At 43.0% G+C, this 12,792-nt stretch overlaps 1 protein-coding gene across 2 annotated transcripts in view; it reads right to left on the bottom strand.

Moving 5' to 3' along the window:
* F13a1 (coagulation factor XIII, A1 polypeptide) overlaps positions 1–12,792 on the bottom strand; it is a 173,249-nt gene that overhangs the window by 28,207 nt on the left and 132,250 nt on the right. For both annotated transcript variants that reach the window (XM_013521833.1, XM_013521832.1), the window contains 2 exons: positions 9,978–10,131; positions 1,536–1,823 (listed from right to left, as the gene is read on the bottom strand). In XM_013521833.1, the coding sequence (XP_013377287.1) occupies positions 1,536–1,823; positions 9,978–10,131 (442 nt within the window). The remainder of the gene's footprint in view (positions 1–1,535; positions 1,824–9,977; positions 10,132–12,792) is intronic.

Genomic DNA, 12,792 nt, shown 5'->3' with positions numbered 1-12,792 from the left:
AAAAAAAAAAAAAAAAAAAATCCGTGCTCAGGGAGGAAAGGAAGCATTCTGTGGTGTGGGCAGCGTTGTTCCTATACACAGATGAGGAGAGACAGTCTTCAGATTGCTTAACAACATGCCCAGGGACGCACAGCTCACAGGTGACAGACTCATACCTTATACTCAGATCTGACTAGTTCCAAGTCTCAGGCTCTCTAAGAGCGAGTGTCTGCCCGTTCTAAAAATCAGGGGATTGTCTTCCTCTTCAGTCCTTTAGGCTGACTATTCTTTCCTACCAGGATCTATTCCTCCCACTTGAGATTTTAAAAAGTGTTAAATCTCCCAGTTTCCACTGAAAATATCATGGTGATTTCTTGACTGTGAGCTATATTACCGAAGCTACAGATAGTCATTTCCTTTAAGTTCCTGGAAATAGAATTATAAAGAATAGCTTTCCATTTTTCTGAGAATGTCCTCATGAAGCGTGTCCCCATTGGGGAAAGCCAAACTTGAGAAAAACTAAGACACAATATTTCACCATCCCAGAGGGGCGCATGGTCTTGCTTGCCTCCTCTTTTAAAAAATTATTACTTGTATACCTATTTTTCCCTTTTCTTTCAGTGCCACATGTCAGATGAACAGAAACCCGGACCCCTTCACAGTCTGGTCCTTTCCAGTCTCTGTCTGACTTGACACACTGCCCAGACACCAGATTCCTCTGGTTGACACATTTTGCTGGATCTCTGCTAGACTGTTGTGCTCACTAAGTACTAGCACCCCAGGAAAAACTAGGTTGTCAGACTTGTAATCCCCACTGCAAGCTACAGTGTATCAATCCCACCCTGCTTAGGGTATTCTGAGTTTTTACAGTGACAGAAATGCTTGGATATATGTTTAAGGAAGTATGGAAGGGAAGAAGGATGTGAAAGAGGTCCCAAAAGAGATGCCAGAGAGTTCAAAACTCTCCACAAGCTCTCAGATGGCACAGTCTATGGCTGCAGCCGCCTCTCCCAGGGATGGGCTCTTTCCCCAGATATCCTGCTGATCAACTTTAGGGAGTAAACTGTGGGCAGAACTGAGATTTCTCTGTCTTCTCAGTGGTAAAACAAAACACATTCTTCCTACTGAGCTGCCTCTGAAAGCCTTTCTTAGGTTAGGACAGTTACCACTCAGAGGTCTGTTTTTTGAGATGAGTGCCTTCCAAACTTTCCTGGGTACCTCACGCCCTTTAGGATCTTGTTAAAATACAGATTCTGACTCAGGAGGGTTGGGTGATGCTGCTCGCCCATGGACTACGCACTGAGTAGCCAGAAGTGAGTTGCATTTAATATCACGACTCTTGGGGCTCTGAGCTTTGATGTTCACAACTGTGCATGAAATGGAAACATGGAAGTTGAGGGACTTCTAGAAGAGGTGAGTTCTCACTATGTGGTCCACATTCCCCAGCTCGAGGGGGCACTTGAACTCGAGAGCTGTGAGTACAAAATGTCACTGCTGGAGACAAAGAGCCAGATAATCAATGTGTGTGTGTGGGGGAAACACCCTTGTGAGCTTACAGGAAAAAGGCTCCAGCACCACGTCAAATGTCTCGTTCTTGAATTCGGTCTTGGCGACCCCAGTGTAGAAGGTTATGTTCCCCGAGAGGTAGGCTGTGATGTTGTAGTGGTTGGGGCTGTTGCTCTGGAAAGTGACGGTGACCTTGAAGTCCTTCCCCAGCACGGCATTTTCCACTTGAAAGTCCATGTCCACATTTGACCTTGATTTGAAAATGCCTTCTGTTTTGATGTCCTTTTTTGCTCCGTACATGAGGGCAGTTTCTAGGGCCAATCTCTCTTCTTCCTGACCTAGAAGAGACCCAGAGATAATGACAGGGAGAATGAAACACAGCACCCAAGAGAACACACTTCCTAAACACAGCGTGCGTGCTGTCCTTGCTGGACAGCCTCTGTAAGCCCCACACTCCCCTTGGAAGCAGGGGCAGTCACACCTGTTATCAGTCCTGAAAATCCAGGCTTGCAGAGAGTCATGACCCGTGCCAGATGCCCATTCAGTAGGCGGCTGTGCCACCGTCTATCAGGGAAGAGGATGACTGAAGGGGTAGCTCTAAGGGTTGTCTCTCCAGGGCAGTTATTCCAGGCCAGGTAGAATGGAATCATCTAACTCTTCTCAAACTGTGTTGTATATCTGTGTCCCTTCCCAAATCCAAGCCACACAGCTGGGATTTGAGGTTCTCTAAGGACACATGCTGGAAATAGCTGTGTCCTGTCACTCTACCTTCGGCAGTGTCAGTTTTCTCTGACTTGTAAGTCCTTCCCCCACCCCCAGACAAGACCTGCTTCCTCATTCCCCCTTCCTGGGTGTACCCAACTGTTTCTTCCTGTGCCGACCCTAGAAAGCTCCTGCTCTGCCCTTTTCCACCTTCCTCATTGGCCGTGGCTCCTGGTAGAATGCAGGGAATGCTTTTTCCCGAGTTGCCTGTGGCCCCAGCACGCTGGGCTCTGGTGAGTTGTTGACCAGCCTTTCCTAGCCAAGGGTTCCTCCACGTTGTCTCGAACCTCCTGTGTCCGCACAGCCTTCTTTAGCCTATCAGAGGTCCTGAGACAGAACCCTCCGGCAAACAGGGCTCACAAGATGCATTCAACCATGAACGTTTTTGATTTAATTTTATTTTTTTGGTGGTTCTAGAGATTAAATGCAGGCCCTTCATACTGAGCTACATCCTCAGCCCCAGCTTTTATTTGGAGGCAGAGTCTTGCTAAGTTGCTAAACTGCCCAGTCTGGGCTCAAATTTGTGATCCTCCTGCCTCAGCCTTCCAGAGTGCTGGGATTAGGGGCACATGTCATCATGCTTGCCTGAAGAGCTTTTGAGGGCCCCCTATTGGTACATGGTGCTCCACTGAAGTTCTAACGCAGATTTAGATGTGGGTGTTATTTTGAGGAATGTGTCCCGTGGAATGTTTCTAAGGTTGTGGTGGAGATGCAGGAAAGCAGAGATGAAGGACATTTTGCCATGGAAGAAGAAAAAGATAGCTTTGTGTAGATGCAGAAGCAAGAAATGCAGGTTTTATTTTGGGCCTAGAGGGTGCTTTTGCCTCAGATGCTGATGTGCCAGGTTAATGGTTCTTAGGGTTTTGGATGCAATGCTGGCTTCTTGGAGGGCCCTGTGGAGGTGCAGAGGCATGGTTGCCATTCTTTTTCCTACATAAATACCTTTGTGTATACCCTCATGCACTGTGGAGAGCGGAGATGAAAACATGAAAGCAAATTCCTTGGTTTGTAAAAAATACTAATGAGGAAGGCTAGTGGGAAAAAGATTAGTTCAAAATAAGAATGCTGGCTTTTATAATTATGTTAATTCAAAGATATTATCTTCTACTTCGCCTAGTTAATAATTGAATGCAGTGATGGTGAAAAAGACAATTAATCATAATAACTACCATTTAGCACTAATTATATGCCAGGCATTGGGATCAATGCTTGTGCATTATTTCATCTAACCCTCATAACAATCTACCAGTGAAACACTGTTAATAGCACCTATAAAATAAGGGGAACAACTTTGTGTGGTTGTTTGGTGGACTGGAGGGAGAAGGTGTACAGTAAGTTGGAACCACTCTGGGAGGTCAAAGAAAATGCCAGCTGGCATTGCCTATGAGCGTGAGTGTGTGTGCATTAACAGTTTCCCTGATTGTCAAGACTGCAAGAAGAGGCCAGAAGCTATTGGTCCAGGGCAAGCATTGGTGAGAGCACGTGCTTACAGATCAATAGGAGGGAGCTGGGATGAAGGGAAGGAGGGGTGAGGAACCTGAAAATGTGGGAGGTGTTTTTTTTTTTTTTTTTTTTTTTTTTTTTTTTTTTTTTAAGGATAAAAGGAGGGAAACATTAACAGACATACAACATTTTACAACATATCACAAGCACAATACAGACAATACAGAGTTACAAACAAAGTGGTAGGGAATTAACAATGGTGGTTGTATTACATATTGATATCTTCAAAGTGGCTTCTCATGAAAACAGATATAGACATGCAATACTGGTCAACCAAAGACTCATTGACAGTTTCTTTCAGCATAGAAACAGCAGATGGAAGAACAACCATGTTATCTATCCTGTATATACATACATACAAAATTTTTCCTTCTTTCCCTTCTCTTTTCCCACATCCCAGAAGCCCTTTACTCTTCGGTGGTTTCCTATCATTTCACAGTGTCTATCATACCTCCGAGTTTAACTTAACTCTTTCAAGTTTTACACTAGTGACACAATGCGGTGCTTGCACATGTATGTTTGATTTATTTCACTTATGAGTATGGTCTCTAGTTGTGACCATTTAAATATAAAGGCCTCGAGTTTATCTTTCTTTACAGCTGAGTAATATTCCATTATATAAAAGTACCATAATTTTCTTATCCAATCCTCGGTGGATGGACATTTGGGTTGCTTCCACATTTTAGCAATTACAAATTGTGCTGCTATGAACATAGGTGCACATATATCACTGTGATATGATGTTTTTAGATCTTCTGGGAAAATACCCAGCAGGGGGATAGCTGGGTTGAATGGGACCTCTAAACCTAGTTTTCGGAGGAATCTCCAAACTGATTTCCACAGTGGTTTCACCAGTCTGCATTCCCACCAGCAGTGGAGAAGGGTTCCTATTTCTGTGGGAGGTGTTTTAGCAGAAATCATGGGGCAGACACATCCAGGAGAGAGAGGGCATTAACGATTATTACTTTGGATGGAGGCCAAATATGCATTTAGCCAAAATGCAGGAGGCAAATTCGAGCAACAGGAATTTGATCAAAGAGGTGCTGCCTGGGGAAGAGGATCTGAGCTGGCCCAGAAGGGAACTGGCAGAGAAAGACCTGTGCAGAGCTATGAATGACTTGATATTGGCTGGGGATGGCGGATAGTGGAGGTTTGAACTTCCTTCTGGGGAAGCATCTGCCCCCGGCCCAGGCCCTGCCAGGCTAATGTGGCTGGGGCTATTTCAGGAAGCTCAGGCCCCGTAGGAGAGAATTGCAAGGGTTCCTGGAGCCCAGCAGAGTCATTCCCGTCTCTCTATACTTATGCTCTGAGCTCTGGCGTCTTACATAATTCGGGGCTATGAGCAACGTTGAGATAATCTAAAGCCAGACTGTATTTTCTTAGATTCCTCAGTAGCCTCCAGGAGCAAGACTGAAAACATCTTCCTGTCAGCTAGGATGTAATAGGAAAGCATTTTGTGCTGGGTAAAGAGCTCTTATTGTCCTAAGCTCTGACATCATCCCCTGATTCCCCACCCCTCTTGCCCTGTGTAACATGACCTCAAACCCTAGTCCTTCAATCTCTCATCACACTTTTTTGGTTTTCTTTCCTCTCCCTTGTCACAGTGCTCCCTATGTGACATTACCTACCCATCTGGAACACAGGTTTCAGCAAGTAGGGGTACAGGTCTGCCTTTTCTACATATGTGTCTCTAGAACCTGGGACTTGGCTTCCTGGAGGCTCTGAGGGATTGAGATTTGTAGGACCATGCTTTCAACCAGAAACACAACTTTCACCTTTACCATAGGTGCTACATAACCCAGCTCAAATCATTTTACATTCAGTTCAGACCAGCTGTGCAAGTGCTACCTCATCATGCTATTGGAGCCCCTAATGCTTCAGGTGCTGCACTAGGTATGGATGAGAAACACAATCTTTTCTGGTGAGTACAGAGGGGCAGGTGAAGAACAATCATGGTGAAGAGGTCTGCATCACAGATGCTGGGACAGATGCTGGCACATGATGCAGTACCAGCACTGAACATGTGGAAGGGACCATTAGCCTCCTTAGGGAGCCTTCTTGGAGGTTTTGTGCACAGTGAGCAAACACAGGGAGGCCAGAGAGGGCAGGTCTCAGTTCACCTGCCTGCTGGATGTGGCAGCTGTGGGATGAGGTCAGGATCTGCAGCAGTGATGTTGGGGGTCAGTCAGAGGGTTTGGAGGTTGCAATTTGAATGTTCTGGAAGCAGCAGTTAGAGCAAGGCTTTAAGCAGTTCTGCAATAGACTTGGGCTTCCGTGTGAGGTAATATCAAGTACACAGCATGGCAGAGGTCAGACTGGGGGAAGGAGGATGAGGCAGTCAGAGGAGGAATCAAGCAGTTGCTTTTCCAGGAAATATAATGATAGTCCAAACTAATTGCATGCCAAAATAGCAGAATCACTAATAGAAGTGGAAACTCACTTCTAGAGGAACCTTAACCTGTGTTGGGTCCTATTTTGAGGGTTTTATATACCTGATCTTATTTAATTCTCTGAGTGAGACCACGCAGCCAGGGGGGAAGGACACCAATTTCAGAGGGGATGTGTGGAAGATCTGCTGCCTGATTGATTCCCTGGCTGCTCAGTTTGGGTGAGGGTGGTTGTCTTCACTAGGATAGGGAGTGCAGGAGGAACTGTATCTGGGATGGAGCGGGTGAGAGAAAGCAGGCATGGGGAAGATTCAGTTTCAGGCTTCCATGGGACCCTTAGGTCAAGACTGGGTTGGTGCAGACTTGGGAGTGATCTGCATATTCATATAGTAGCCAATGTTAGCAGCAGCTATGGAGGAAGTCATACAGTAGGTGTGAATGGAGCCCAAGAAGTGCAGGGTGGGATCAAGCAGCATTCAGAAAGGAGCAAAGAAAGCAAGCTGACAGTTTGAAAAGGAGATGGGAACACAAAGGGAGGGACAGAGGGGGCTGTGGCATGGAGAAATAATGTTACAGAAACAAAAAGAATTTCAAGAAAGGGGCATGAATAAGACCATCAGAAAGTACAGGTGGGTTAAGCGACGTGGAGCCTTTAAAATGCTCATTTCACACACAACAAGTGGTCTTGCGCCTGCTGAAATACAGCATCAAAGAAGCTGGTAGCAAAAACCATGGGCAAAGAATGACCAGGGAAGGAACAGATGGGTTGTAGTCCAGGCAGCTCCTTCGGGAGGAACACAGAGAGGGCACTCTGACAGGGAATACACGCTGAAGGTTATTGTAAGTTTTTTTAATGCAAGAGACACTGAAGTGTTAATTGAAAGAGCAAATAGCAAGGAGAGATGCAAATACACTTGATAGGGGGAAAATCTGATGGGGCAAAGATGGAATGGGGTGGAGACCCCATCGTACAAGAAGGTCTACTGCCACGGTAGAAGTTTTCAGGATTCTGGTTTTCGCAGCTTTATAGTTTCTTCATCTTATACTTGTAAAAATGTTATAAAATTGATCCTTAGCTTTAGTGAGCTAAAGTGAAAAATTATCCTTCCACAATTTAATTAATTAACATAGTTAACTCCTAAATCTGATCATCATCTCTTTTCTGCATTTTTACTCATTTTCGTACTTGAGAGTCTACACCCAGCACCTGGAGAATCAGAGGAATTATACGAGAGGGTCACCGTGAGAACCACGGTGGTAGATAATGCAGCCACAGATGCTGCCAGCCCTCTGCCTGCAGCGGACATCTCACTACCATACTGAGATGGAGTATCTATCTTTTCTCAAATAGCACTCCCTCTGGTCATTTCCAAGTCAGAATTTGAGATGCACATGTTCTCCGTGATTAAAAAGCTATCCACCTGGGATCAATCTCCAGAATACGATGGGGAGCCTCTTACTGTGTGAACCCGGGAGTTCCTCTAGTTGGGTCTCCCCAAGCTTGGCCCTCTTGCCACATCCTGGAGGACTGGGCCTCAGAAGTCTTCCTCGTGAAAGTTAGAGTGTTTTGTTTGTTTTAGTTTTTGTCTGTCCGTGGCCAAGCTCCAAAGTCCTCTTTTGCAGACTGGTTTCTGATCTTTCCCCTCTTGCATCTGATCATGTGCAGTTTCTGATTTAGTCTCCACTGTCACGTGTGAGGGTGACAGTTTGTGGCAGCTGCGTTCTGCCGCATGCTTTTGACAAGATATCTGGCTGCACGGCCCACTGACTGCTGCTCCTGGCCACCCCTGTTTTTCACTCTCCTGTCTGCTCAGGCCTTAAGTCTTCCAAGGAAGGAGAGTTCACACTGCAGCCCCCTGCTTTGGTCCTTTTCCTGGAGACTCTTATCCCCAGCGTCTCCTTCTAATTCTGACTTATTCTTCAAACTCAGGGCTCTGACCACTGCTCTGTGGGTGGTGCCCATCCAGTGTTAAACAAATGGACAAATCACATGACCTCATTGGAGGATGAAGCAAGCCCTGAGATGGGAACAAATGAACTGGCCCTTCTGACATGGTGGCACCCTGTGTATGTACTATGGTACTGTGGGACCACAAGGTCCTCTCTGATTGGAGTCTGGGCTGGGAATCCTTCCACATGCCATGCAGCATCTGCCTACCCTGTATCAAAGCAATCCTCAGCGCAGATGACCATGGCTTTGTTCTGACTTTCTTGGTAGCTACATGGGAAGGCTGTGCTGTTTGTGTCTCCACCTGCACATGGCACTTAGAGCATAGCAGGTGGCTAAGAGCGAGCTGTTGAATGGATAAATGGGTGAATGTATAGATGGAAGACTGTTGTGGCTAGTTTCTTTCACATTTTCTATGGAGTTTCCTCTTCCCTTTTCCAAATACTTTTGTTGCAACTCCAGTGTACGAGGTCATTGCTTGTTTGTTTTGTTTTTAGTGTGCTTTATTTTAGCCTTTAAATTCCATTTTAGGAAAATGCCAAAAAGAAAGAAAGAAAAAGAACCCTTTTGTTGTGCAGTGGATAATAACCAAATGAAGGAAAGAATAAACCTTTTCAAAGATACAATAAAAATTCACTAGATCAGATGGCAAAAATCTGAATGTCTAGCACTATACACGCGCATTCTCTATTCAGTAAGCTTTTTCTTTATAGTGCAAATTGCTTTTGTAAATAAGAGCAGGGAGAGTGTCTAAAATGTTTAAAACAAATCTGGTACTCTTTAGCATTTTAGGAATACTGTTGAATATTTAGGTATATGCTAATTACTTATCATTTTTATTCATTCACTAAAATAAATGTAGCTCCCAAGAACTTCTAGAGGCAAATGATTTGCAAAATACATTCCGTGTTACCCATCAAGACAACCAGCATCCTCATTTCCTGGCTGGTGTTGACCTTGGGCAGTTCTGAATCCAGCCACTGGACATTCTGAACTTGATGCCTTATTAAGTTTTCAAGGACTCTAATCTAAATACACGACAGGATTCTTTCATACCTCCTACCCTTGGCTATACAGAAACTCCTGTTCAGCTTTCATTCACTGAGGTCTGTGACTTTTTCTTACTGGGTTTTGCTTTTTCTAAATCTCTTGTTTGAACCCAATGTCTCCCACCTTTGTTCCCAAAGGTGCCTGAACATAAGTATCCTATCAGCCACTACCTGCTCACAACTGGGATCTCCTGCACTAGACCAATTGCATGCATGGGGTCGACACTCAATATAGATTGAAATGCAACTGAACTTAGTAGTGGCATTTGAAACATTTTATATAATAAGAGTTAACAACAAACCACCATAACATTATTTTATAACTGAAATTGGCCTTCCACCTAAGTGGTCTGAGTTAGTGAGTGAGATTACACTTTCCTATTAATATTGCATTACCAATGTCACAAAGTTTCCATGACAATTCAGTGGAATAATGTACTAAATATAATTTGTAAAGTACTAAACACATGAAGTATTTGTTTGCATTTGTAAACTAAAATCATGTTAGTTGTAGATACTTTCTAATAGGATTACTTAAAATTAAGGTTCTTGAGATCAAGAACAGAGTCTACATTTTGTTTAAATAGATTTGATTTTAGACTAACCAACTTCATGAATCATGAGGAAGGAAATTCTGCTCAAAGCACACACAGAAACAAAACTATATGGAAAAATTGTGGATGCAATGTTTTTTTCACTTATGGGAGTACTGCCCTAACAAACCAGGTAGGGTGGAATGCTGGAAGTGTTACATATTCTCTGGGACCTACTCCAAGGTAACAGTGAACAAGTACCAAATAGACTCAGATTCAAAACAAAGTGCATTCATTTGTAGCAAATTACCTTCTTGGAATTTGTAAGTATCAGTAATATCCTGTATTCCATCTCCTCCAATTTGTTTGGTCACAATTAATTTCCCAATGTGGGTGGTATCCACTCCTTCTACCACATGAGTGCCATCTTTCTTAGCTGTAATGTAGATAAGATCACTGTTGACCTGCAAACAAGAAAGCAGAGCCTTAGCCATCATCAAATTCACCACATGTCATGGTTCCAACTGCAGCACTCTTCATAGTAGCTAAAATATGGAATCAACCCAAATGGCCATCAGTGGATGAATGGACAAAGGAAATAGAATATATATATATATATATATATATATATATATATATATATATTGCAGTCATAAAAGGATATCTTGTCCTTTTATACAACATGTATTGAAGCTGGAGGTCATTGTGTTAAGTGAAATAGTCCAGATACAAAAAAGACAGATACAGCAAGTTCTTACTCACTGGTGGAACCCAAAAGGAAAGGAAAGGAATAGTGATCACTGGAGACCTGAAAAGGCATGGGAAGATGTTTAATAAAGAGAACCAGAGCACAGACGGGAGGATTCAGTCTGGTTTCCTATAGCCCAGCAGGATATCAGCTAAAATAATCTATGAAATATTTCAAAAGGACTACAAGAGAAAGATACAAAATTCCCAGCATATAGAAATAGCTAATATTTGATGAAGCAAAATGGCTTATTAACCTGATTTTATTATTAAAGATTGTATACACATATCAAATTACCTTAAAGTACCCATCAAATGCAAATAGATCTCAATAAAAAATGAAAAGATTCCTCGTTGCCACCATCTTTAACTTTCCATGGGAGAGACATGTAGAATCCCTAGAGTGGGCACGTGCCTTTCTTCAACAGCATTGGATGCATAAGGCCAAACTTATTTTAAAAATACAGAACGCTGCATAGTTTCTCTTCCATGAGAAACCCCAAATATAAATAAATTAAAGAGTAAGATAAAGGAGAAATTGTAGGAAACAGAAAGTCAGACTTTAAAGATGGAGAAGGAGATCATGGGAAGGGAGGGGTGGATGGGGGAAAGGGGACCACATGTGATCATGAAAATATCTGTATGTTTATATCATCTATATGTCTATGTATATCATATATCTATATCTAAATCTATCTATCTATCTATCTATCTATCTATATCATCAATATCTACTTTCCAATTCCTCAAAGTGAATGTAAATTTTAGGTATGGCAAATACCTGCCAATAAAAACGCATAAGGTAGAATTCACAAAAAACTTTAAGGGGAGAATCTCCTTTAGATTTAGTATGAAGATTTTAAATGGAGAATACCCAGGATTGAGGGTATCAGTTGTCTAAGTAGCAATTATTTTTCTCTTTTTTCTTCCTGGTAATTCCACCGCCTGGAAACCCATGCCCACTTCTTGCCTTCCCAGATCTCTTTTAAGCTAACAAGGCCATGAGATCTTCCAGGAATGACAGGAAGTCTGCCCAGTGACTTCTTGGAAAGAACTGTCCTCCTTTACAAAAGGAAAGTGGTGCACAGCAGAGTCTGTCCTTCCCTTTCAGCTTGCAGATGTCTGTATGGGAGGTGGAGTGACACCTGGGACTGCTGTGACCTCCTGGGATGGTGAAGAGCAGCTCTGCCAACTATAGAAGCTAGCAGAGTGGCAGGAGGAGAGCATTTGCAGGCTGGACAAGGTGAGTTGATGCTAAGCCAGCCTTGGGACCACCTGTTTCAGATTTCTTCTTTATGAAAATAAATCCTCCATGGTTTCCATCATATTAGTTCTATTACTTGCAGCCAAAAAACATTTAATTGAAAAATAAGATTAGATAATCCAGGAGGAATTCAGGCAATTTTCTGATGGCTCAGCAACTAAAAGTGCTATTTGTAAGATTTGGAAATAGCACCGAGGGAGCATGGTGGCTGATCCCCAAGCTCCTCTAAGGTTTGGCTTTCCCACTGTACTTTGTAGAGATAATGTCTAAATTTGTTCATGAATGTGAATTTCCCAAGATTCTCCAGAGCGTCTCTGATTATATACATCCAGATTTGCAATGGTGTGGACCAAGCACAAGGCTTTGGGAATGCTAGGCAGAGCTCTATCACTAAGCTACACCCAATCCCCCTCTATTGTATTCTTTAATATCACTTTTTTTGGGTGCTCCATTTATTAACATGGTAGCAGATAGGAAATGTGATTAGCACTGCTCACAAATCACAGATGTATTTACTACATATTTTCCAAGTCCCTCTCCCACCTTTGATTCCCTTCTTTTAAGTAGTGCAATAATAGCTCTTCCTCACAGGATGACTGGCAGAATAAACTGAAATAAATGCATGTAAACTACTTATCACAGTGCCTGGCAGAGAGCTAACACTCAGTAAATGCTATCAACAATTATGTATTATTTAATAGTATCCTCAGATATTGTTCAAGACGCTGGAGCGCTAATGATGAACAAATTAGATTTAGTTTCTTCATATAGGGTTTACACAGTAGTAAGTGAAATTCTGTTCATCAGTATTACCTGCGGGACTTTAAAAGAGTAGATGCCTGATTAAGGAGGTCTTGGGTGGGACTTAAATCTATTGTATTTTTAAAGAGGTCTCAGACAATTCTAATGAATACCAATGCCTTGCAATCCCTGAAGCACAAGGCAGTGAGTACCTTGAGAGGATAAATCTAAGATGCTTGGGGAACACATGGGGTGGGCTTGGGAATCTGGCTAAATAGTCATAGCACAGGGGTTGTGATCTAAAGAATAGAGGGGAGGAATGACTGGAATGTGAAATCAGTAATCAAGACCGGTGTGAGGGCAACAGCTAACC

Source organism: Chinchilla lanigera, unplaced genomic scaffold, assembly GCF_000276665.1.
Source record: "Chinchilla lanigera isolate Chin_1 unplaced genomic scaffold, ChiLan1.0 scaffold00064, whole genome shotgun sequence".
NCBI lineage: Eukaryota > Metazoa > Chordata > Mammalia > Rodentia > Chinchillidae > Chinchilla > Chinchilla lanigera.
This window is presented reverse-complemented; position numbering and strand designations above follow the sequence as displayed.